The sequence below is a fragment of the Magallana gigas genome, chromosome 6, assembly GCF_963853765.1.
Source record: "Magallana gigas chromosome 6, xbMagGiga1.1, whole genome shotgun sequence".
Classification (NCBI taxonomy): domain Eukaryota; kingdom Metazoa; phylum Mollusca; class Bivalvia; order Ostreida; family Ostreidae; genus Magallana; species Magallana gigas.
In genome coordinates this window covers 11781948-11808257 of record NC_088858.1, presented here as the reverse complement: position 1 = coordinate 11808257, position 26310 = coordinate 11781948, and the positions used below count along the sequence as shown (strand labels likewise).

The 26310-nt window shown below is 33.7% G+C and overlaps 2 protein-coding genes, 1 long non-coding RNA gene and 1 other non-coding gene across 18 annotated transcripts; 2 read left to right on the top strand and 2 right to left on the bottom strand.

Annotated features, from left to right (window-relative positions):
* The first annotated feature begins 1507 nt into the window (after nucleotides 1–1507).
* Nucleotides 1508–2693, top strand: LOC136276063 (uncharacterized). Its single transcript, XR_010714535.1, has 3 exons — nucleotides 1508–1771; nucleotides 2089–2269; nucleotides 2548–2693. It is a non-coding gene; the product is annotated as an uncharacterized lncRNA (long non-coding RNA).
* Nucleotides 2599–2671, bottom strand: Trnar-ucu (transfer RNA arginine (anticodon UCU)). Its single transcript has one exon. It is a non-coding gene; the product is annotated as a tRNA-Arg (tRNA).
* A 93-nt stretch (nucleotides 2694–2786) lies between the features above and the next one.
* Nucleotides 2787–5577, top strand: LOC105317814 (ankyrin repeat family A protein 2). The gene is made up of 7 exons (XM_034468168.2): nucleotides 2787–3118; nucleotides 3240–3304; nucleotides 3656–3719; nucleotides 3826–3891; nucleotides 4023–4246; nucleotides 4348–4495; nucleotides 4632–5577. Exons 1-7 carry the CDS (start codon nucleotides 2950–2952, stop codon nucleotides 4673–4675), a joined length of 780 nt encoding a protein of 259 aa, XP_034324059.1. The 5' UTR covers nucleotides 2787–2949; the 3' UTR covers nucleotides 4676–5577.
* Nucleotides 5578–7214: 1637 nt separating this feature from the next.
* Nucleotides 7215–22786, bottom strand: LOC105317815 (katanin p60 ATPase-containing subunit A-like 2). 15 transcript variants are annotated; one of them, XM_011414550.4, is made up of 20 exons: nucleotides 22630–22786; nucleotides 21599–21669; nucleotides 20897–21066; nucleotides 16292–16340; nucleotides 15047–15097; nucleotides 13557–13740; nucleotides 12956–12991; nucleotides 12744–12764; nucleotides 12255–12275; nucleotides 11083–11208; nucleotides 10906–10983; nucleotides 10694–10771; nucleotides 10105–10203; nucleotides 9468–9531; nucleotides 9055–9173; nucleotides 8815–8912; nucleotides 8626–8733; nucleotides 8364–8532; nucleotides 8097–8199; nucleotides 7215–7969 (listed from the first exon to the last, which is right to left on the bottom strand). In XM_011414550.4, exons 1-20 carry the CDS (start codon nucleotides 22690–22692, stop codon nucleotides 7839–7841), a joined length of 1839 nt encoding a protein of 612 aa, XP_011412852.2. In that variant the 5' UTR covers nucleotides 22693–22786; the 3' UTR covers nucleotides 7215–7838. The 15 variants fall into 15 exon arrangements, with proteins under 15 accessions (XP_011412852.2, XP_065942928.1, XP_065942926.1 ...); XM_066086856.1 differs by having other exon boundaries at nucleotides 13557–13704; XM_066086854.1 differs by lacking the exon at nucleotides 12255–12275.
* Between the last annotated feature and the right edge of the window lie 3524 nt (nucleotides 22787–26310).

Genomic DNA, 26310 nt, shown 5'->3' with positions numbered 1-26310 from the left:
TTGGAAATGACTTTTAAGCTAAGACTATAAAATCTATCCATATCTCACTCGAAACCAGCGTCATATTAAACTTGTTTTGATGCAAGAAATAGATCAAAGTCCATTGTCTTGTTAAATGGTTCTAAGTTATCGAGTGGCACCAGTTTATCATGTGTTTTTAATCATTTTATGTAACTTTTTACCTTCTATGATTTTTACATTATGATGACTTCAACATTCACATATAAATGATATACGTACTGATAATCAATAGTGAGACATTGTCAGTCGAAAAGTCTTAAAACCGTGTGAATCAATCGTAGAATTTTATTTCATGGCATCTCTTCGTTGGTGTTCTTGCGATGCTTGATTCGCCTTTTTGTTGTTGAGTCGGGTTGAATGGAAATGTTCTGCTTGATTTGGATATATTTATATCAGTTAGTGTTGTTTTAACTATAAAATGTTTTTTTTTTGTTGATTCGTGCGGATATAAAGGTAGCGACACTGCAGAAAAATACATAAGCCGCGTGAAGTGTTCATGTAATGTGTTGGCATAAAGACTAAAAATTTAGTAACGTTTTGTTATTTTTTGTGAATAACACCACTTTATACCCATAGTCTTAGTTCTATTACACTTTAATGTTAACAGTAATCAGCAATATCGATTGAGATGCAAACAAGTGTTACATTTTTTTACAGTGTAGTAACAGAGTTAAACTGTTGTAAAGTTTAATTGATTAATGTTAAACTTTTGATATATCACAAAGAAGAAATTTCGGACTTTCCTGCCGATTTTAGTTAAGGATGGGATGTGTTTCTTTTAGAGAGGATGGGATGTGTTTCTTTTAGAGCTGCTAATTACAGGTCTTTGATTTTGAGTATTTCAGAATTATCAGCTGATAGTTGCATCCTCTGTATGTCCGGTAGAAGAAAAAATGGTGATTTTTTGTATAATATGAATTAATCTAATACTGAGATAATTAATAGAATTATTTAAACAAGATCTTGGACTTTCGGAAGGACGTAACTCTACATTTCTTGCAAGCATCAAAAAATGACGCTGGTTTGGAGTGAAATGTGCATAGACTGCGTAGTCTTATAATAGCTCAAAAGCCAGACAAATCGAGTTGATTTCAAAGAGCCATGGCTGATATTCCAGCAATGAAATAGACAGGCCTACATCACAATGCTGTTTGACACAACTACATAAAGTCCAAGCTCTTGTCAGGGACGTATATACTTAGTGATCACCCCTACCCATATTAACTGCTAGCTGTTACACGAAAAACTACCGACATATTCAATACGTACTGAAGCAAAGCATCAGCCATCGTACAGCTATAGATTATATGATTTCAGATACTTCTTATGTTTTAAGGAAGTGTTAGTGAATCGAATAGCCATACACCAGCTGCATCGCTGCACTGCTTCAGAGAAGCATGTTTCTTAACCTTATGACATTATATCATAACAAAACTTCATCGACCAAATAGCATTTATCACACATTTTTATCGTAACGGGGAAATGGCGGGGGGGGGGGGGGGGGCTCTTAGAAAGTCGTTATATGCCGCCCTGTGGTCAAGGTAACGAACTCTCTTATCCTACTACCCCCTCCAAATATGAAATGAATTCATCTGAAGTTGGGATGTTTCCCGCGTCCGCGACTACCAATGTTCTAGAGGCTACATTGGGGCACGACACCGTTGGTGATATCTAAACCCACGAAGTGAAGAGGTGGCCATGAACTGTAAACTGTTTAGTATCATGATGAAGTCAGGTAACGTTAGACAAGTAAGTAAAAAAATCGCAATGGCACGCGTATTGGGGTATTAATAAAGTTACGCATTTTGTCTGTTTGTACTTTAACATTACAGGTTCTGCCATCGGTTGACGGTCTTCTTACTGGTACTGGTGGTGCTACCTTGACTTAAATGCAACAAAGCGCTAAATTTTATAAAAGGTTTTTAAAAGCGCCATGAAAACTAATGGACAGCAATTGACTGGCTATATTTAGACTGGCCATAGACGCCATGGCGAATCTTCTTACGGAGATTATATAATCACCCATGTAGTTAAACGCAATAGGTTATTAATGCACTTCCTTCCAGACTCTTGTGAACTGTCCATGGGGAAACGATGTAGAATGGCACCCGAGGTCCAACAAACTACATATGGTACACCACATCCTTTACGAACACGCAGTCCCGTGGATACGCCAAACTCGATGATGGGCTGCAACTCGGCGCATCGAGATAATCGGATGCAGGAAATTCTGGCGGGCTTTTAGGGGTAAATTGCCCCAACCCAGGTTATTTAAGTATAAATGAATAATTCATAATGATATATTACATGCGTGCGTGTTTTCAGATTAATTTCATTTTACAATTTTTATTTACACTTTGTAGTTTGCATTTTTTAAATTAAGTATTTTTTAAGTTCGATGCACATGGCAGCTAGCGAGTTCACGCCACTGTGGCCGATGCAGATATTTTTGCAATTATTCAAAATGGTAACGATAGTATTGTCGAATCAGTATCACTTTCTGTAGTCTGCTTATTTTCTTACAGTCGGACAGTGTAGTAGCCATTCAATATTGGGAGAAAAGAAAGAAAAAAATGCATCCACGGCGGGATTCGAACCCGCGACCTCTGGATTAGAAGTCCAGCGCGCTATCCGCTGCGCTACGCGGACCTTGTGAAATAGGGAAAAAAGGTACTTTTTATTGATTAAGTACTTTTATTAAGTTTAAAAAATTACATTTTCAATGTAATTGATATCATTAAAATTCAATATGCGTAAAAACATTGGAAATATTATGGTATATATTATGACAATGCTCGTATAAATTGTAATTTCGTTCATTTCGGATTACAATCGGTTTTGTATACTAGTCTACTACAATGTACTTCCTACTTGAATTTTTGGCCTGTTTTAGTGTTTAGGCTGTTATTATCAAGTTATTTACAAAAATGCAAGATACAAAATCCGCTAAGTGTAAAGAAGATGAAAACATAGAAAGACAGCGCAGAGGCTCTAATTCGGGAAAACGGCAGGGTGTACCGGCGGCTCTTAGACTCATGTCCCCGTGTGACAGTGACCAAGAACTGAATGATTTGGAAGTAGCCAGTGTTTTAGAGGGTAAAATTATTGAAAGAAAACTCATGTAGATATTGTACACGTGTTTGAAAATATGAGCATGTTGATAATAAAAACTTTACAAACCTTCCCTCTGATGTGATTTTACTCCTATTGTTTGCAGGAAAACAACAAGGAAATGACTGTTTTTCACCAACAAAGTTAAAAAGGCATGAAACACCTGTCAGAGTAGGTAGAAGAGTTTTACATTTATAACAGTATGATGTATGATCATATCTTATCTACAATGCTCTTTTGGGGACAAAATAGATATGGATTTTTTTAAAAATGTTAATGTTCTTTATTCAGTATTGTTGTGTTGGGAATGACATCTGATGCATGGATATTATATTTTTTGTCACACTGAACCTTCAGCTGCTCAGGGCCATGTAAATACAATGTATATTAAAATATGTAAAATGAAAATCAAACAGACACTTCATTATTTTATTTGCTTATTTTGCTCGTCATACATGATTTAAGTTCTTCATTATTCATAATTTAATAGAATGAAATTAACAAACAAAAGTTTTATTTTAGCCAACAACTGTAATGACTAATTTGCAAAGAGGAAATGTGCAAACAACAACTCCATTATTTAAGAGTAAGTCGTGCTTATTATTCTAGTGTTTTGTAGAAATATATAAACATTATATAAATATGCAGTAAATGGCTCCATTCTTTTTACTGTTTTACATCTATTTGTTCAGATATCTCTCTTCACCAAATGGCTGCACAAGGGGAGCTTACACATCTACAACAAGAAATTAGCGATGGTATGTTTTGTTATGAAAATTTCTGTACTACATGTAATGTAGATTGGGATTAATAATATTAATAATCATATGTACATTCAAAATATTTTACTTTATAATGCTTAATTACTGGTATGCTGTATTATTTTTAGGATGCGATGTGAATAAATTGGACACTAATGACATGACAGCTCTTCTATGGGCATGTGCAAATGGGCAACAGCCAGCAGTGGAGTTCCTAATAAAGTCAGGGGCTGACATCAACATCTCAGGAAGTCATGGGGAAAATGCCCTGCTAATGGCAAGCTGTAATGGATATCTGGGCATTGTTGAAATTCTACTTAAACTTTGCATGGATATAAATGCCACTGATGAGGCAGGTGTTTTTTACATGCACATACACTTGTACTTTTAAGACTGAAATTACCGTACATGCTCATCAGGAATTGGATATTGATCTATTTTGATTTTATTTAGACGGGTAACACAGCCTTAATGTATGCAGCCTATGGGGGTCATGAGAGCGTTGTGAAGCTGTTACTGGAATCTGGAGCAGATATCACTACTCAGAATGAGGACAATATGAATGTGATGGACATGGTTGTGGGACAGGGAAACAAAATCAGTATGTAGAACACAGAACATTGAAAGATTGTCATCTTGAAGTATGCATCAGTATCTTAGACTATCATCACAATATGCAAGACTAGGCAGAGTTGCGTTTGTGTGTGGTATTGAACTTTCTTTCTTTTTCATTTCAGTTCAGCAAGTTATTGAACGACACATGCTGTCATTATTTGAATGACTGTAATTCTTAAAAAGTCCAACAAAAACTGCGCAGTTGAGTTTGGTTCATGTTGAGACTGGCCATTATTCACCACTTGCAGAAAGTAAGCAGACAGCATCATGAGTAAGTTTGCTGGACAGATTAAAGGCAAGAAAGTGCTAGTCAAACTGACTGCCTTGATGACCAATGGCTGGATTGCAGCATCAAGCTAACATTTCATTATCAGGAGTATGACTGAACGGCTATGGCCTGAATCAACTACCGGGGTAATAACATGGCATGTGTGTCTGTTTTTATTGCTTAGTTAAATGACTAGTTTTCAACAGAAATTTGTGATACTGAAAATATATCTCGAGTTTCCTTGAGGAAATGAACAATGAAGAATGAGTATCGTTTTCAAATACAATCCATCAATATCTCTTCTGATTTGAATACTTATTCATATGCATAGACAAACAACAAATATATTTCCTTAAAATCAGAAAAAATAATTTTATTGTATAAATAAATTACATATATGTATCTTGTTTATTCAAACTCCTTAAATTACAATACTGTGTGTAGTATATTACACAATTATGGACGGTTCACCAACTCTATGCAAATAAATAAATAAAATATCAGTATGTTGTTTCTTGTGACTCGCCTATCACAGTTACCAAGGTAACTAACACAGCAAGCAAATCACAGCTGGCCTATTTGACAACAAAAGTACATTAATATATTGAACTCTGTGAAAGTGCACATTACTGTATGCATAGTGTCACACAGCCAGAAGAAACATTTAATCCTCTGTTCTGTGTTTAGAATCACAGTTCCACATTGCACAAATCAATCTGAAAACAAAATTGATATAAAATATTTAGTCTCTGTCACCGAGAACATTTTTTGCAGTTAAAATATGTTGGTACATGTTCATACCTCTCGGACAAAAATATGTTAAGGACCTGCAATAATTAATTTAACAAAACTTCTAGTTGACAGATGATTTTTCCTGTATGAATCACGAAGGGTTTAAAAACAGATGTCTAAAATACATATACAATATCGCATACTATACATAAGATTTTTAAATACTAAACAACCCATCCCCATGATAATTAGGTAAACGGCACACACATGTTTACCTATGGTAAGGCAAGTAGACTATTAAACTATAATACTGTTGAATGCTAATTGATATGTACTACAATAAGTATTTGACACAGCACTTGGTACACTCAAAACACCTCAAACAAGATATCTGTGAGCCAATGCTCACTAGTGATACCCCCGCTCTGATGTGAATATGCAAAATAAGCAAAGTCGTCATTTAACAGGAAGTTGGCGTCCGATTGGTACAAAAATATATCCCTCGATATGGCATGCCTATACAAATACTGTGTAAAAATTTCAAGCATCTGCGATAAACAGTTGCTGAGAATTCTTTGACGAAAATTTGTTTGAAAATTTTGGTTAAAAAATAAGCAAAGTCGTCATTTAACAGGAAGTTGGCATCCGATTGGTACAAAAATATATCCCACGATATGGCATGCCTTAACAAACACTGTGTTGAAATTTCAAGCATCTGCGATAAATAGCTGCTGAGAAATCTTTGACGGAAATTTGTTTGAAAATTTTGGCTAAAAATAAACAAAGTCATCATTTCACAGGAAGTTTGACGTCCGATTGAGTCAAAAATATATCCCACAATATGGCATGCCTATACAAATAGTGTGTTAAAATTTCAAGCATCTGTGATAAATGGTTGCTGAGAAATCTTTGACGGAAATTTGTTTGAAAATTTTGGCTAAAAATAAACAAAGTCGTCATTTAACAGGAAGTTGACGCCGATTGGTACAAAAATATATCCCACGATATGGCATGCCTATACAAATAGTGTGTTAAAATTTCAAGCATCTGCAATAAATATTTGCTGAGAAATCTTTGACGAAAATTTGTTTGAAAATTTTCCTTAAAAAATAAGCAAAGTCGTCATTTAACAGGAAGTTGACGTCTGATTGGTACAAAAATATATCCCACCATATGGCATGCCTATACAAATACTGTGTAAAAATTTCAAGCATCTGCGATAAACAGTTGCTGAGAATTCTTTGACGAAAATTTGTTTGAAAATTTTGGTTAAAAAATAAGCAAAGTCATCATTTAACAGGAAGTTGGCGTCCGATTGGTACAAAAATATATCCCACCATATGGCATGCCTATACAAATACTGTGTAAAAATTTCAAGCATCTGCTATAAACAGTTGCTGAGAATTCTTTGACGAAAATTTGTTTGAAAATTTTCCTTAAAAAATAAGCAAAGTCGTCATTTAACAGGAAGTTGGCGTCCGATTGGTACAAAAATATATCCCACGATATGGCATGCCTTAACAAACACTGTGTTAAAATTTCAAGCATCTGCGATAAATAGTTGCTGAGATAAATGCGACAGAAATTTTTGTTACGGACGGACAGACAGACGGACAGACAGACAGACAGACAGACAGACGGACGGACAGACAGACACACAAGGGTAAAACAGTATACCCCCTCTCCTTCGGAGCGGGGGTATAATAAACATGTTACACAGTCACAAAAGACAAAACATGATAAATTAAGCACTTTTTTCTTTCAATTCAATGAAATGACTTGAAGATTTGTAAAGAACTGAAAAAGTAAAATTCAATAATTTGAGGTAATTGAATTTTTTGCTCTGTGCACTATTCTGTCAAATGTCAAGGTTTTAAGATAGTAAACATCATTTTACATGCATGTACATTTTACCGTGAATATTTCTACAGCAAGTACATTACAGGTACTTATGATGCTATTTGAATTCACAAGTAAAAATGACTAGAAAGTTGAGGGAATACAAACATCTTTCTAATTAAACATACTACATTAAGTGATGATCAATTTAACAATGGATTTTCCAAGTTTATCAGATGTGCAAAAGAAAATTAAGACAAAGGTGATAAGAACAAAAAATAGATGTTGTGTCATGGCTATCACAGAGAATATCACATCAATAAGATGATGTTATTATGAACATTGTCCTCTAGCTGAAGATGGAGAACAGAGTATGTTTTCAGGACGGACTGAAACAAATCCACTTTGTTCCCTCCACTACTATGTGTGACAGAGGCCCCCTGACTTGGTAGGGGACAGGCTTGCATGGACAGCACGCACTGTATGCTGCTCATACTGACTCGTACTCCCTCTGCCATGCTGCGTATCGCTCTTTCATTCTGCCTGCCGAGGGTTTGGTTCTGTCGATGGCTTTCATCACATCGGATGTGGTGATAGTATCAAGACGGATATGAAGGTCACCTGTGAAGATTAAAAAAAAAAAGGTTATATAAAATAAATACACGCTAAAATGTAAAAGCTTGGTTCAAAATTTCATTTATTGAAATGAAAACTTAGATTTTGTTAACTGTAAGTCTGTAAGAATTACCATGATCATTTTTCTCCAAGGCATCAAAGATTTTTCTGACAGGCCTCATGGCTGCTTCTTTACAGACCAGTCTAAGGTCAGAACCAGAATACCCCTCTGTTTTCTGATTAAAGATAAAGATGAATTTAACATCATACAAGGTGTACTGTAGCTAAATACTGTAACTAAATACAGGTAAACAGAAATGTCAGTAATAGTGTATGCTGTAGCTACTATAAGTGAACACAAACTCTAATTGCACAATGTACAGTAAGCGAAATGACTTACTGTAGCTAGGAGATCATAATCCAGATTGCTCAGTAGTTCCAGCCCCCCTTCTTTGGGTACAACAACAGTGGGAAGATGATGTTTGAACATAGCTTTCCTGGCCTCAAAAGTGGGCAGATCTACAATAATCCTCTTCTCTAATCGACGAAGCATTGCTTGATCCAATTCCCTGTGTCACACAAATAGTATTAATTTATACATTTTTTTTTTTTACATGTGTATATCTGATGAACTTGTACTGGGAGAGAAAAAAGGAAATTACCATGGTAAATTTGAAGCTGCTAAGAGAAAGACTAAGTCATCAGTTTTGGATAGACCATCCATTTGCACCAAAAGTTCTGTTTTCATTCTCCTACTTCCTTCATGCTCCCTGTTGATGAAAATAGATTTGATGACATAATCTAGTTGCTATGTGAAAAATTCACATAAAGGAAAAGGAATAATCACTTACCCACTGCCCCCTTGTGATCCTCTTTGACTCATTATAGCCTCCAACTCATCCAAAAATATCGTGGAAGGAGCATAGAACCTAGCCATTTCAAATAGCACCTACCATCAAAATAAAAAATATGAAAATATGCTTTAAAATACATTCAAGTCTTTAGAGTTTCATTGGTCTTTAAGAATTTTCTTTTTGAAATAAAGAAATGTGTAATAATTAAACTTGACAGCACAGAGAGACTTTCCTTACCCTGACTAGTTTTTCTGAGTCACCTCTCCATTTACTGACTATACTTGAGGCTGATATATTGAAAAATGTTGTTTGGCATTCTGTGGCTATTGCTTTCGCTAAGAGGGTTTTCCCTGTACCTGTAAATAGATACACGTTTGTCACCAAAACCACTCTTTAAAACACAATGTACATGTTACAAACTCTTAAAAATGACATTAAAAATATCGTGTGAATGAAAACACATCATTGTATGCCATAGAAAAATTACGTAACTTATATTATATACAAATATAACATTCAAGTAAGGTCTGAGAATTTAATTTGCTTCTAGATCAACAATGATTAGGTCCAAGAATAATTTAAATTTTTTAATTACTCTAGATTCTATCAGAAAAAGAGTTCAAATGTTTTTTGAAAATTGAGTTATTTACCTGGGGGACCATACAATAAAAGGCCCTTCCAAGGTGAAAGGATTCCTTTAAATAGTTGAGGATACTGAAACAAGAAAATACCACAAATACACCAGTTTATTATACCAGATACATGCCACAGTTATACATATTATACAAATGCACATAGACCCAAAATCTCTCAAGGTTGAGTGAAATAATAAAGTCCATGCATTTTCATTATAATTTGAAAGTAACAGTATGTGATGATTTAAATTCTAGGAAAAGTTTAACACTAAGGTAAACTTTTATTAATTTACATATATACATGTATTTAAAATATCCAGAAAATCTTGCACTGAATAACTAAAGAGCATATAAAAGATATCTGCAGTAATAGACCAGTGGAGGATCCCTCTAATACAGTCAAACTTCGTTATCTCGATCTAGATGGGACTGTTTAAAAATTTCGAGATATCCGAGTATGCGAGATATCGAGGGTAGAATACTTAAAAAATAAGTTGTTGGGACTTACAAATCACTTCGACATATCCATTGTATTCGAGGTATCAGTGTTTGAGATATTGAAGTTCAACTGTAATTAGCTTGGACATAGTGAGAGGGAGAGGGAGAAACAATGAGTGATTATATGTACAGTAAACCCAGTCTTTTAAATTACCTTTATTGGGTAAACAACTGCCTCTTTGGAGAGTCTCTTGGCTTCTTCCAAGCCAATTATATCATCCCATTTTACATTGGGGTTTTCTGAGTAAATATCCTGCCAAACAAAAGATAATGTAGTAACTTATTATCTTACTTGTACATCATAGAGAGGTTCTTGTTAGAATAAGTCTACTATATCTATAATAATTTATAACATTTTTTAAAAAATAATAAATTTTTTGATTTTTTTTTTCACACTTATACTACAGCACAATTTAAATACTGTGTTTGACATTTTTATAGAAGGTACGTAAAAATTAGAGCAACTACATATTTGCTCAGTTAAATCAACAAAAAGCAGTTTACAAGTAAATGTACCAGTTTAATATTAATATTATAGGATGAGGTATATGCATTAGCCTTGACCTTTCTAAAATAATCCTCATAAAATGTTCCATTCATTGGATTAGAAGGAAAATACAAGTTTTTTTTTCAAATATACTTTCTTATAAAACATGAAAAGGTGCGGTCTAAATACAGACATTGTAACCTCTAGATATCTTTGTATGGAGCATTAATCATTAATTAATTAATCTACATCTTACCCTACTAATGACTTGAGCTAATTCTCTCCATTCACTGTTGTAGCCTACATATCCACCAAGCGGCTTAAGAAGACGATCCTACAACAAAACAATCTTTTAATGAAAAATACCATTTACATGTACCGGTACATGCATATCAAACTGTCCACAGCATTATTTATCAGCTATCAGGAGATTCCGTCAAATCTGATAGGTTAATATATCTTACTTACCTGACCATCCATTCCTTCTTCTGCGTTTAACTTTGTGGCTTCATTGATCATTGATCTGATGTCAATGATCTGTCCAGGCTAATAAAATAAACAAAATGGTACAGCTTTAGCAAAGCACATATTACGTGTGAGATAGTCCGTCAGAGAGAGAGAGAAAAAAAAGAGGTTTCCGAGTACCTTGCCCCTCCTCTGGGCGGGGTCCTCTACTGGTCGGTTATCTGGGTTGTTGTTGTTATTGCTGCCCTGGACAGTCAGTCCTTGTAGTGCTAGCCCTGGGTCACTACCATTAGTCACTCCATTCATCTGGAAATAAAAGGTCCATATCAAAGTTAAAGATATAACATTGGAGAGACAAAGAAATATGTTACAGGCTTTAAAGAGAATTGAATAAAATAATGAAATAAGGCAATTAAATATTCTGCTCTCAGACAGTATAAAACTGTGAAGTTTTACAAATTCAGAAAATGCACTTAATATGTGCCAAAAAGGTAAAATGACAATTGACAAACAAAGCATACACAATTGGGATGCAGCTTCTCATGCTTATGATTTGCAAAATGAAACACTTTTAACCCAGAAAGCTTTCATGCTTTTATGCAAATTACCCACAATACTTATTTTTCTTGATTATTATAATAAAACACAAAAGCAAATATTACAAGACAAAAAAAGCTTGCATTGATTTTATGTAGGAGACAGTCACAGAGCATTTCACAAATAACATAATACATGCATTACAGAAATTTAAAACATTCAGGTATCTATCCTCATTTTTAACTATAAAAAAAACTAAAATGAGAGTTTAAAAAATAAATGCAGCATACAGCTGTGTAATTTATATATAGGGGTTTCCCTCACAATTCATATTAGTTCAGGGCATATTGTAAAATAAGATCTACTCTGTGTGGAGTGCTTATATCAGAGAAGTGGATGAGGTTTAGATTGATAAGCCAGCCACACTCAAAGAATACAAGCCACAGAGTGAAGTCAAGAAAATGTGTTACAAAGATTTTAAGTATTGTATTTGTATATAAGTGCATGAGACTGCACTGAAAAATGCCCAAAACCTTCATGAGATAAGCTACGGTATTATCCTTTCCATAGTCAGGCTGGTCAAATTCTATTTACCAAGAAATCCCTTCTACCTCTATGTTCATTGTGATTTTCAAAAATTAGAAACATTAAGTTAATCTATCATGCATGCATTTTAGGACTTCAATTTGTTACTCCACGACAGCAATATATACTCTACTCTACATTGATAACTGGATATGAAAATCAGGTTTGAATGACATTAGTCACACATGGCAGAACTGACTGCAAATTAACTGCTGAATCATTTGACTTACTTTCATCATGTCCCTATAACTCTGAAGAACACAAGGAATATCTTAATAATTTTTCTCCAAACCCTTCAAAAATTTGACCCAGGTTGGATAAATTTTAAAAAAATTTGTTATTTTTTTTCCAGTCTCAAATTGTGATAAGTAATTGGGTTATCAGTAACCAACTTCAAATTGTAGAATAATACTGGACAGTACAAAAACACCATAAAGATTTGCAGTAGGTGCGAATTTCAACTCAGTGTTTTCTTAGATTTACAATTTTCCTTTCTTTCATAAATATCAATATCAAGACCAAGAGTACTTTATAATATAGAAAGACTTTACTGTCAAAAATCAATTTGAATAATTTTTTTCTTCAAAAAATCAATGAATTTCTACAATACAAATGAATGCACATGTATGTATTAATATATGATCTTCACAATGATATATTATTAGCAGTTTATTGTAGATCTATAAATAGCAGTGTCACACAAGTCAATCTACATTTACCTTGAACTTATTGCCCTTAAACTACAGAAAGTATAACACATTTTTAATCCTTTTTAAAATAAATATACGTGAAATTTCATTTACACATATATCATAAATTGGTTGTCAGTGAGGTTGATCTGACATACGTAGACAGCTTTAAAAATGGTTGGTTAGCTGCATGTGGATACATGATTCTAAAAAGTAGTGAAAATGTCAGAAAATTTCATTACCTTTATTTCGTTATCAGACACTACCACCCGGCACAGCTAAAAAAATGTGGAAGAGGAAGTTTGAGGTTGCCATGGTAACTTGACATCAGCCTCATACAGATAATGAAATTTTTGACAGAAGAGTAAATGATGAGGATGTGCAAGTGCAACTGACAAGAGATCATGCACACTAAATAGCTACTGCATCAATCAGCAATTCAATTCATCAAACAGTATTTAAGCTAAAATCAACATGAAGACACATCAAATCAAAAGCTTGAGTCAGAAAATCCAATGATAATCCCCATCGAGGTTTAATTTTCTTGTTTTGAGAATTACTTTCTTTGACACAGTAACTACCGAGTTTGAAAATGATATGAATTAACATTTGTCAAGAAAGTTAATGATAAATTTATCAGTTTTGCATCTTGACAATGTTGAGTTAATTGAGCAAAACTGGTCTCAAACGAAATGTGTTGACATATCAAAGCCAATGTCTTTCAGCAAATACAATATTTGCAGGTAAAATCCAGAAAAGAAACATATCTTCGGCTTATATAAGCAAAAAAATACCACTGCACTTCTAAAGAGACATAATTTATCTAGAGCAAGAGCTGCATACCATTTTCTCGTTCTTTTCCGGTAGTCCGTTTGGCCTTCGGGTTGATGACTGGGTGGCTCGTGCTTGCCTTCCCCCAGGCTGTACCCCTGACTTTGGTCTCCCCCCGGACACTGGGGGAGGGGGACTGGCTCGACCATTCTGTGGAATTCTGGGTAGAGATGGAGTTGTGGAAGCTGAGTTTTTGCTGTAAAGTGATTGGCAGATGAAATGAAACGCTATGAATGCAGCTGCTGCAAGCTAGGAAAATGATGGTGAATAGCAGCAGTTGGAATCAGAATCACTACAAATATGTGCAATTAGATGTATTATTTAATCCAAACAAATACATGTTACAAGACTTTGCAAAATCCTTTGAACTTCAGAGAGCGAATCATGGGAATTCTTTCAACAAACTGAAAATTTCATTCCATTACAAAGATACTTGACAAATTTAGATTTGCAAACAATTGGCTCATTACATGTTTATGCAAGTTGCAAATCTTTTGCTTATTGGCCTTCTATCTATACATTCATTAATGAAAATGTTATTCTATTTTTTCAGTGTTTTTGTCAGTCAAACTAGCATCACTTCTACCAGCAATCATGTTTAGATAGAATATCATCCAACAGCTTGATTACTTGCATATATATTTACTGCTAGTATTCCTGGCACCAGTTATTGACATATAAATACAGGTCATCTGATTTGATGTGTGTTACATGAAAAAGATCTGATATTAATAAAAATTTGTTAAAAAGTTTAAGTACACTACAAATGTACATACGAGTACAATTAAGATATTATGACGATATTCATGCATTCATGTACAGAATATTACATATACAATTGAATGACAACAGAATGACTGTTATGAACAAATATGGTTGTGCACATTTAAGAATATGAAAATAATAACAAGGCCACCTTTAGAAACTTTTTTTTTTGCCCTCTCCAAACTTAATGTTCAAAATCTGAGTAGGTGCTAGAGAATTTATATATTTTTTTCAATGTTTTGTAAGAAAAAAAATCTGCAAAATATTAGATTAAAAAAAAGAAAGAAGATTTTTTGTGTACAGATAGTTGATCAAACAAGTTTCAATGGAAAGATTCATGCATAAGGGCAAACAAAAAGTTTTCAAGAGGTGCCCAAAACTCTTTTTATTTTACTTGAAGCCCTAGACAAACTGACAGTTGCTATGTTGCAGAAACAAAACAATATATATCATAACAATTTATTTCATAAGTTTGAATTTTTCATGATCGAGACATAATCTGTTATCTTGCATGTTCAGTTAGCTTTTGAAATTTTGAAATATATTTCTATTTTCACAAATTTACAAATTTTAAAATACAAATAATATATTAGATGAAAACGTGCTTTTAAAAGCACAAAATAGCACTACAAACTGCCCAGTGATAACCAATTAGCATGCTTTCTAATTAAGGAGGTGGAGATGTTATACAATATGGCTGGCTCTATAGTGTCTCCACCTGGTGTACAGTTACATACCCGTTAAGTTGATGGGCAGACTGAGAGCCCGACTTCACTCGCCGTGTTAAACTTTTGACAAATACACAATAAAACTTAATTTTTTTCCCTCCAAAATATTTCAAAATAAGTATTTCGTTTTTAAAAAAATTTTGAGAATCTTTAAAAGGTGTTGACTTGGTTAAGATTATTAGGTAGTGGGATTAGAGAATAAAAGTGTGGCAAAGCTCTCATTATGAGAAAAGCGCAGAATTGATCGCATGCAAACATATTAAGTCATGAATCTGTAATATTAATCTTTTTTATATTTCTTTAAATTTAATAAGATTGTATTAAACAAGTTTTGACCATGCATTTAGAGCGTTAACAATGACAAAGTTATTTTACCAAGTAAAAATTTGCAAAGATAAAGAATTAATTTCAAACAAGAATAGAATTCCAGGGTCCCCCGCCGGTCAAGCAGTATACTAGTATTGAGTCTATCGACCAAGGCTGATTTTCGAACTTGACCAAGGTATTAGTGGTATAAACATTTGGTATAAATTTAATGAAAATCCGTCAAAATTTGTAGGCATGAGAGCGCTTACAAGGTCAACTTTTGGATAAAACGGAGTCATTATTGTGGTCAAAGTCCCATAACTCCAACAAAAAGTATCAACCAATGCTGATTTTTGAATTTGACCAAGGTATTAGTGGTATAAACATTTGGTATAAATTTAATGAAAATCCGTCAAAATTTGTAGGCATGAGAGCGCTTACAAGGTCAATTTTTTGATAAAACGGAGTCATTATTGTGGTCAAAGTCCCATAACTCCAACAAAAAGTATCGACCAATGCTAATTTTCGAACTTGACCAAGGTAATAGTAGTATAAACATTTGGTATAAATTTAATGAAAATCCGTCAAAATTTGTAGGCATGAGAGCACTTACAAAAAAGTGTGACGGACGGACACACGGACGCACAGACCCACGGACACACGGACCCACCGACACACGGACCCACAGACACACGGACCCACGGACACACGGACGGAAGCCCGGCATTTCTATGTCCCCGCACCGCGTTGCGGCGGGGGACAAAAATATGAGCTTAATTAACTCGCCCAAAAAATCATTTGACCCGTATTGGGGATTCAGATTATAATTCATTTGAGAAAAACACAACAGGGAAGTCAGAATGTACTTGAACAATACAAATTTATATGAATCGAATAAATTCAAATTAACACCTGTAAATTTAATGATGCCAAATAGTACTAGCTCACCTGTTTGTCCTTGTTGCGACCTTGTGAGACCCGCCCCTTCTGTCTCCAGCTATCAACAGAACACAAAGAAAGTGATTAATCTTTCAGACTTTTAATTGATCACAAATTATCAGCATGCAACGTACATCATCGTGCATCAATTTTTTATATAATCCAATCATCAATTTTGTATGAAAGTTATCTTGAATCAATAATTTTTTTAATGATAGTTTTACTGTTTTACATCCCTTGAAGAACTGAGTAGTATATCGATTGCATGTTGTAGAAATTGCTGTGTTGACAACAGAAATAGCACATTGACAGCCTAACCCCTTCACCCACAATCAAGACAAATCAGTGCAAGAGGATGAAGTATGTGATTCACAGCATTTTGTTTGCCGGGTTAAATTTAACTTGCTTTAAAAGAAAATTGCTATGGTTGATGAATTAGTACTTGTTCTCAGGAATTTTTTTTTAAAATGATGACAAAAAACCTATAGAGAAAAAAATTAAACTTTTTTTCAAATTTCTAAGTTTAGACTGGTATATCTGTGGTGCATCATTCAATACTGCACTTTATTTAAAAGCTGGAGTTTGAAATTTTCATCATTTATCTAATCTTGCTGAACTTGCATTCAATGTGCAAGTATACCCAGTGCCCAATTGACCCATTGACAGCAGCTAGGGTGTGTATAGTATATATATATGTACTAGCCACTAACAGTAAGACCAAAGTCCCCTTAATCTTACCCATAGTCAAAGAACCATCAATTACTAGAGGAAATGAAATCTTTAATATTCATTTGGTAGCATTACTGATTTATGATCCTGACTTGCAAGTACCGGTACACTTTATGAAGTATACACTTTATAAGGTTACAAAAGAGCATTTCAAAAAACAGATGACTGATCAAGTGTTTATACTATCAATCATTATGAACATCATAACATAAAATCAAGTTGGTTAATAAACTGCACATCACACACATTGCAAAAAACTTGCAACATTATAATAAGAACAAGCAACGAAGTTATACATGTTTTAATTAGAAAATGTGAGGAAATTTTCAGCAGCATGAGCCGAGTTCATCAAGAGATCAAATACTGAAATCTCAATTTTGTTCTTTTATATGAATAATGGCTCTCTACCAAAATTAGAGTAATATTGTAAACACCCCCCCCCCTTTTTTTTTAAAAGATACTTTTAGAAATTGCTCCTATGTTGAGTAGAAGGAGTTATATAAGAAGGTATGGGATACCTCAATATTGTGACATACTTTCTCTCCAATAAATACTGGTAAACAATAAAATTAAATGTAATGTAAGTTATATATTTTACCTTTCATAATTTTTATGTCTATAGATTTAGGTATCAAATATTGATTTGCATGTCTTTGGTTTGAAACCTACTGGGGCTTTTACAATTTTTACTGGTGAGGAACTTTAAAGGTTATCGATTATATTTTAAATACATGTATGTACATTCATCCACATGATAATCTCAAGGTGTCCCATACCAGAGTAAGAATCTCAAGATGAACTTTTAAGCTAATTTAAACAACAGCAAAGCACAGAACAAGTACCTGGAAATCCTGTAACAAAAAATTCAACCATTCATTAGTCTGCATGCTAAATTTTAGAGTCTCTAAGGATTGATACACAGAATCTGTTTAATGAACAATACTGTGACACTTTGGTACTATCGGTACAAAATTATCGTAGAGCCAAGATCAATGTTGAAACATATTTATATTACATTGGGGAAAAAATGAATGAATGAAGAGGAAAAAATCATAAAATTAAAAATGTACTGCTAGTGTTTCATACTAATTAAATGATAGTGAGAAGAAGAAAAAACAACTACTTGTAGTATGTTTTCATGCAAAATTAAAATGTTACATTACCTTTTTTTTTAAGGTATTAAGGGGTTAATGTAACAAAAAGTATGATATCTAAAACAACATCAAACATTCTCTTGTTTGTAATTACCAAAAGTTAACAATGGAACTTACGAATAATATCTGAAATAGGATATTACAGATGAAAATTTAAAATTCTTAATTTAATGCAATTTGTGTAAAACTTTTTAAATAATACTATTATTGTATTGACAGAACTATCTCTACTAATCTAGTTTCTGGTACATGTATTACCATTTTACAACTACGTGGATGCATAATTAAACACAGGGAATAGCTGCGAGAAGTATCTGGCCATCAAGGATTTAAAAATCTTGCTATTACTTTTATAACAAAACTTCAGGAATTATGGTTTTACTATCTCACAATTTAAAACAAAACTGAAGAATACCAGGATATGCCATTTTTGAACTTGCGTAAAATAAGGAATCTACAGTGTTCCACTAACATAAGGATATATGGAATGGCATATTCATTTTGGTTCATATCAACCTGAAATAGGCTTTGGTAACCCTTGTTACATGTAAATATGTAATAATCCAATGATAAACTCTATAGAAATTGTTGAAGGAAAGGATAATAACCCCAGATCCTGGGAGGAGATTGCTACAGAGATGCAGCTCTCAAGAAGAAATCAAGGTAACTAAATAGAAACCAAATATCTTCTTCAAAAAAATAATCTTTAGATTTTATCACCAGTTTACATTGTTTTTTGTGGTACAGTGTATCATCAATATTTGTTAAGCACCAACTTTTGTTGTTGAGCTGATCCACAAAATCAAATGTTCATTGAAGTAAGAAATGTGCATGACAACAACATGTATTGGTAAAGCCATTGCCCACAAATTTATGTATCCTTGAAACTGTGTTTCACAGAATTCACAAAAATTGATGCCCACAAATATTGATGAAGTCACTGCCATGGAACCTTTGATTTTGTACACATTTACCTACTTCTTGTCACATCATTTGCCAAAAGCCACATGTCTGCAGAGGCCTGTCAAATCACTGGGAACCAGTAAAATTCAAAACTGGATAAGCCCAACTTGGTGTACTTTCAAAGTCACTTTTAAATGAATGATGTAACAAAAGTACAAGGTAAATGTCTAAATAATATTTTGTTATCATGGTTTTTGGCAAATAGTATTGCAAAAATTCAAAATTAAGCATATCTTTTTTAAGCAAAACAAAAGTATAGTTTTTCATATGGGAGGAACTACCGTATTTTCCCGACGATTAGTCGGTATTTTTTTCCTCTGAAGCAGAGCACCCGACTTATCGTCTTGTTCGACTTGTCTTAGGCTCGTAGTCAGAAATTTTTTAAAAATAGCATTAAAAATCTTGGTTTTAATCATCTTGAGTTGGCTGTGTGATTGAAAATTACGTTGATTAATTCACTGTTCATCTTTAATAATTATCATTTTCACTCATCTGTCAACACTTAAATACATAATAATAAAAACAGTTATTAAAAAATGTTACATTGTCTTTAATCAATTAAAAGTTTTACCGTTCCGTTTTTATAAACACATCGTCACATGGTTCTATGTATCACTAGTAGGAAGATAACATTGCGCAGTAAAATTGAAACCAAGTTTGAATGGAAGAAAATATTGCAGTAGGTCCGGGGGATGTTTTTTAAAATTTAATTATTTTATTTGTAAAGAGTTTTGAGTGGAAAGTATAAATCAGAAATATTTAATGGTCAAATTCAATCTTAAAATACGTAATCGGCAATTATCAATACTACTGTTTATACAATAGGCTGACACCGGCTAATAATCTTGCCCTAAGGCTGAGATCTTTACGGCAATTTCACTCCCTGTGTATATAAAGAGTACCGTTATAAGAGTGATTATAGTTCATTGATTAATTTTTGTCCAATTCTTTGATTATTGTTAGATAATTTTTTTAGGAAACGTATGTATGTCGTATATCGTCATTATCAAGTCGTACAAATGATCGATTTATTTCTAACAGTGTCTATCTAAAACAATAGCGTGTAACTGCATTACTGGATACAAAGTAAACAAGTTTCATCAAATCATAGTAATTGCTAAGCTTTCTGCACTTGAGATCCCCCTTTGAAGTCCGACACGAGACAGGTGCATGCCTATGACACCGGAAATTGTTAAACAAACATTGACCATGCGCCGAGTCAACAGGTGGCTGGTTACGTAATGGCGAATACACTGGCGATAGTCAGAGTGGATACTTATTTTAATGCTTGTGAATAAAATATTTCTGACAAAGTAAGTTTAGTTTTGCATAACACGCGATATCGGGAATTGTTTACAATGCAAGCGACTTTGTAGAAGTTGCCGGTATTTGAAAATTTGATGCATAAGTATAAAGCGTAATTGTTTAAATGTTAATCATTAATAATAATTGGTAGCAATATCGGTGACATCGTGGCATCATACACTGATATTACTGCAGTTTTATAGGCCATTTTGAAGTGATAAGATCGACGTATGGTCTGAGATCGACGTATCGTAGGATTTTGTTAAAAATTTGGCTAAAAATGGGCAATTCGACGAGTCGTCCGCATCGACGAGTCGTCGGGAAAATACGGTACATGTATAGCTCTTCCTTCTAGAGAACAGCAATTCTGCAGCTGAGAGAGGGATAGAGAATGAGAAAAAAGCTTAAACCTGACCAATCTTGTTTACTTGATGCATTGCATTAGTCAATCACCATTACTTACCACTTTGTGGTCCTAACTTTTTGGTGATTTTGGGATACTTAGAGAATTTGACATAGTAGTACGACTCATATTCCATAATAATGGTCTCCAAGTCAATGTTGTCACAGACTTCATATTTACTGAGGTCAATGTTGGTTTCCCTTGCTAAACTTTGAGCTGAATCCACATACCTAAAATTCAGTATGTTATTTTTTATTACAAGTTAGAAAGGTCATTTATTACTATAGTAATTTTATAAAAAATTCAGTAGAGAGAATCTGAAAAGTTATGCCATATTTAAGACACTATGGTTTTATTTATAAAGCCTTTTAAATGAAAAACTAATATACATAATTACATATATTCCAATGAAGTGTTATATATTATATGGAATGTGTTAGAACCATTTCTTTTTTTACAAAACCTTGGACTTTTGGTAGGACATAATGTATTCTTGCATCAAAACCAGTAATTCAAAATGAATCTGGTTTCGAATGAAATATTCATAGATTTTGTAGTTTTAGCTCAAATGCCAGACAAATCTTGTTGATTACATAGAGCTATGGGCGGCCTATGGCTAAGCAGCCAACAATGAAATAGACAGGCCTATGTCGCATTGTTGTTTGACAGAACTACCAAAAGTCAAAGCTCTTGTTAAAACAGTTCTAAAGTTCAGGTGAATTGTTTAATCTTTTTTTTTTAAATTATCAACCCTTTACATACCCTTCTTCGTGCATATAATTCAAAACAAGAATTAATAAGTTTTTCTTTCTTGTATCAGTTCTCAGCTCATCCTGAAAATAATGTATGCATAAAATATAATTCTTTTTTCATAATGTGTATTATAATGTAATTTGTGAATGTAAGTACCAGGTCCAGTACAAACTCCAGATTTAGCTATATAGCTTGAATAAGCTAAATAGCTTTATTAAGCTATTCAGAGTAGCTTCATTTAGCTATTTTGTCATACATTTTTCTTAAATGTGTAATTTTTTCAGTATGTATAAAAAATCGCACTTTAGTGCAGTGATAATTTTCAACTTTGAACTGTTCTGTAAACAATGCATGTAAAGATTACTCATAAGTTTGCGTTTCCTTAAGAGACTTTGCACTAAAAGTTTCGGGGCAACTTCTTGAATGAAATATAAAGGAGGTCAGTTATGGTGAACAAGATAATTGATTGGTAATAATTTATCACAATGAGAAGAAATCATACTTATCCACGCCTCATTGCACACAAAGTGGTGAACAGTTACCCAAACAATGGAAATATATTTTTTGCTTAAAAGTGTTTAAAAGCTGCAGTGTTAAAACTATCTTTAATTTGGGTCAAGTTTATAATGGTCAATGGCGCAAATATGAGTAGCAAGTTAATTGCAATTTTTCGTCCATTTCTTACAATAAATATTTTCTTCAAAAACTGCATATAAATAGCTTTATTCAGCTATTTTGAATAGCTTTATAAAGCTATATAGCTTTTTCAAGCTATATAGCTAAATCAAGAGATTGTACTGGACCCGAGTACTGCAATTGGACACATAAACATAATTACAATGGCAAAATATAGAGTGTTCTCTCATAATTCTAAAATGGGTGTTAACAAACTATTCTATATAATTTAACAAACTGACATATGATTTAACTTAATCAAGCACATGTTTAGACTTTTTAACACAAGTGTTATCATCATACACATCTTGGTAGGCCTATTAAATTTTGCCTTTTGTGAAATTCGTGATCAAAATAGACATTACCGCCTCTCTGGCTTGGTTAGCCGTGCGGATAGCCTGATAGCTTAACTCAGACATCGGATTCATTACACATTTCCTTCTGACATTTTTCCAACTTTTCGTCGTGAAGAAATACAAACATGGCTGACGTCTAGTAACGCTGAAGTATCGTCGTATTCGAGACTTTTCTAAATTTCTTTTCCTTTCAAAAATAAAAAAAATATGACTATGATTATATTTATATAAGAATTAAAATATTTGAAGAACTTAAACATGATTTAAAACTCCGTTGATAATCAAATTATTTACGGGCACCTGCAGTTTTATGTACGACTTATCTATCAATTACCGAAAAGGGGATGTCTCAAAATATGATAAATTGAGGGCATATTTCAAAACAGTTTTTTTTCAAGGAATGGTCAGTGATGTAACAGCTATCACTGCACATAAAATCACTAGTAATTATTCTAAAACAAGCCCATGATCCACTATGCTCACCTGAGGATGGTTAGGCGGGGTGGTACAAAAATTGAAAATTTATCTTCTATAGCTAAAAAAGAATTATTGCACAATAGATAAATTATACGTGTATAAAGGGACATATATACGTATATATAAAGTATATAGTCCCTGATGTATAGCAGTGACTTGAGGTAAAGTTGTTATTGGTTGCTCAATTTGGCATCCTGCATGTACTTAATATATATAGATATTTAGGTTCAGTAATAAAAAAAGAATTATTTCTCTTTATATAAATTTTTATTTTTAAATAGGGGTCCAGTATTGGCGAAGTAAGTTTAAACAATTTAGAATCAATACAATTTAAAAAACCTGACTAGAGATTCAGGGGGTCTGGGTTCGAATCTTGGTATGATCTGTCATTATTTCTCCCATCCTGTTACACTTGCAAAGTATTATGACAAACTTTAGAAATGATTTCTAAAGATTTATCGACTTGGCACAAGGGCCTACAAGTAAAATTCAATTCTGCATTATTTCCTATGTTGACTTCGAAACCTGTTCTGTTGACTCACTGTTGGTCTGAAAGTCACAGTCGCATTTGAGGAATCTAACTAAAGAGGATAGGGGGGGGGGGGGGGGGGGATAAGATATCGCAAATGTCTATTCGGTTTAGTCGCAAAACACAATTTTAAATTTACTTTTCCACTTGTAAATAAATTCAAATATATTATGATACTGACAATTAAATTTGCAAAAGCACAATTTCTAACTATATTCAGCGTTCAATATATTTGACTGGCCACGAATTTACGGACTTGTTTTTTTTTCTAAACGTTCAATTGTTGTGATACAAAATGATAATTTTAATGTAGAATGGGTCATCTCTCCACGTTTCTGTTGATTGAAATCGGTTTCTTTTCCGTTAGAACTTATCTAAACAATTTATAGCTACACAATATCAGCGTGCTTGTATAGTAAAATCACAAACTGAAGGTTTGAACCCATCCAGTGGCCCCAGTAATGCTCAGTAATGCCCAGTATTGATCCATGGTCAAAGTTTGAAGAATTTCGAATCTACATTCATAATACACAGTAGCTGTGTTGTTAATTTAAACAATAAAATGCCTTCTTTGGTGATTCATACGGGATATGTGATTCATGCGAGATATGAAGATGGCGACATTGCAGTAAAAATACATAATCCGCGTAAGCGGGTTATGTATTGTTCAATTGATTTTAACAAGCATGTAAAATTCACTAAATTACTGTAAATGTACCTCAGTGCATTAACTAACAGAAACAGCCAAATCGTCTCTGATGGGAGTTTGAGTCTGATATCATCATGGTTATTTCGTGCACTCCCTGTAGGTTGCAACCAGTCGATAAACGGGGCGTGTAGATTTCAGTCCTGTCAGTTTCAGTTGATGTAGGTATCGACCAATCGATAAACAGGGCATGTCAATTTCAGTCCTGACAGCTTCCTGTCAGTTTCAGTCGATGTAGGTATCGACCAATCGATAAACGGGGAGTGTATATTTCAGTGTGACCATTTATATTTAAACAATAAAATGGTTTCTTTGGTGATTCATTCGGGATATGAAGGTAGTGACATTGCAGAAAAAATACATAACCCGCGTTAGCGGGTTATGTAAATTTTTCCTGCAATGATCGCTACCTTCATAACCCGCATGAATCATCAAAAAAAGTATTTTATTGTTTATATTAACATCTTTCTTTAACTAATTAATAAACTGATTATGAAAAGTTAGTAAAATTCACTAAATTACTGTTAATGTACAAAAGTCCGTTAGCTAAAAGAAACAGCCAAACCAGGGACGTATATTATTACTTATTAGGTTTGTTACTGACTGTTTAAAGAAATTTGTGGGGTCGGTAAAGTCCATAGAAGGCGAGGCGGAGCCCACAAATTTCTTTAAACAGTCAGTAACAAACCTAATAAGTGTTTTGTTTTGTCGAGGACCTAAAGTTTGTAAACAAACGTTTGTGTAGAAAATCAGTTCAAATAACGTTATGTCCGCCATGTTGCGCTATAAATTTTGACGCTTGCCTTTTAAAGAAATTTGTAAGGCAGCCACGTGACGCGTTTCATCCAATGACGTCGCGACATTCTAGTCCGAGGCAAAACAAACTAGTATATACGTCCCTGGCCAAACCGTCTCCTGTGAGACTTTGAGTCTGGCATCGTCATGATTATTTCGTGCCGTCCGGGATGTTACTAAAGTCGTTGTAGGTTCAGACCAATCGATAAACAGAGCGTGCCAATTTCAGTCCTGTCACTTTCAGCCGCTCTAGATTTCGACCAATCGATAAATAGGGAGTGTAGATTTCAGTCTGGCTGTTTCTATAGAGCTATGAATTAACTACAAGTTTCCGTAAGAAATAGAGGAAATTATGCTTGGTAGATGTAAATATAAAGCTATGAACGAACAATAAGTTTCCGTAAGAAATAAAGGGAATCATACTCCGTAGATGTAAATATAGAGTATTGGAATTTCTTGTGCGATGGTTCTTTGGAAGATGATTTAAGACACCTATTCCATTTTCATAGTTTCATGATTATTTCCTTTTTGAAATGGACTTGGTCCTTTATTTCAATTGTCAATTACCATGCTTTCCTTTCCATATACAAACGCATTGTGCAACGTTTGGTTGAATTTTGCCTTGTAGTTTTAGATGTATAGACCAACAGACAGATGGACTGACAAATGCTCAAGTTTGGTTGAATTTACATTCATCTTCCATCGATTTTATCCACCTTTAATTTTTTTTCTGAATTCGTTGCAGAGAAACACCTAAAACCTTTCTATTTACTAATACTTAGCAAAATGTTGGCTATAAAGGTCATTCTTAGCATCATGCCCATGCCTAAAAGAGCCCTCTACCAGCATTAGTTTATTTTTAGCATTGCATTTATCTAGCCATAGTTAGCTGCACATGGTCTGAAATTCAGACTCTGAATACCTGAATTCTTATTCAAAGTGCAAAGAAATACCAGAGTACCGAATCAGACAGGCTGCACTGTATACAACACCTGCATTACCCGTTCATATGCTCATGAATTATATGATAAACAATGCCCTTATACAACTACATCCTGCATTTCAGACTGTACTGTAGAATGATGTAAATGGCTTATTTTTTCCAGTGGTATTGTAGAGTGATCACTGATGTTAATACTTGCAATTTCAGAAACACAAAGACTGTCACAAATTGATAACAAAG

Excerpts from the sequence above, each read along its gene's own strand:
- LOC105317815 (XM_011414550.4), bottom strand. The coding sequence starts at position 22,692 with ATGAATCCGATGTCTGAGTTAAGCTATCAGGCTATCCGCACGGCTAAC. Across the intron at positions 15,098-16,291 it reads GTCGCAACAAGGACAAACAG|TTTAACACGGCGAGTGAAGT; the intron begins GTGAGCTAGTAC and ends ATTTGTCAAAAG. Across the intron at positions 8,200-8,363 it reads ATTATGATCTCCTAGCTACA|AAAACAGAGGGGTATTCTGG; the intron begins GTAAGTCATTTC and ends ATCTTTAATCAG.
- LOC105317814 (XM_034468168.2), top strand. The coding sequence starts at position 2,950 with ATGCAAGATACAAAATCCGCTAAGTGTAAAGAAGATGAAAACATAGAA. Across the intron at positions 3,305-3,655 it reads GGCATGAAACACCTGTCAGA|CCAACAACTGTAATGACTAA; the intron begins GTAGGTAGAAGA and ends GTTTTATTTTAG. Across the intron at positions 4,496-4,631 it reads GGGACAGGGAAACAAAATCA|TTCAGCAAGTTATTGAACGA; the intron begins GTATGTAGAACA and ends TTTTCATTTCAG.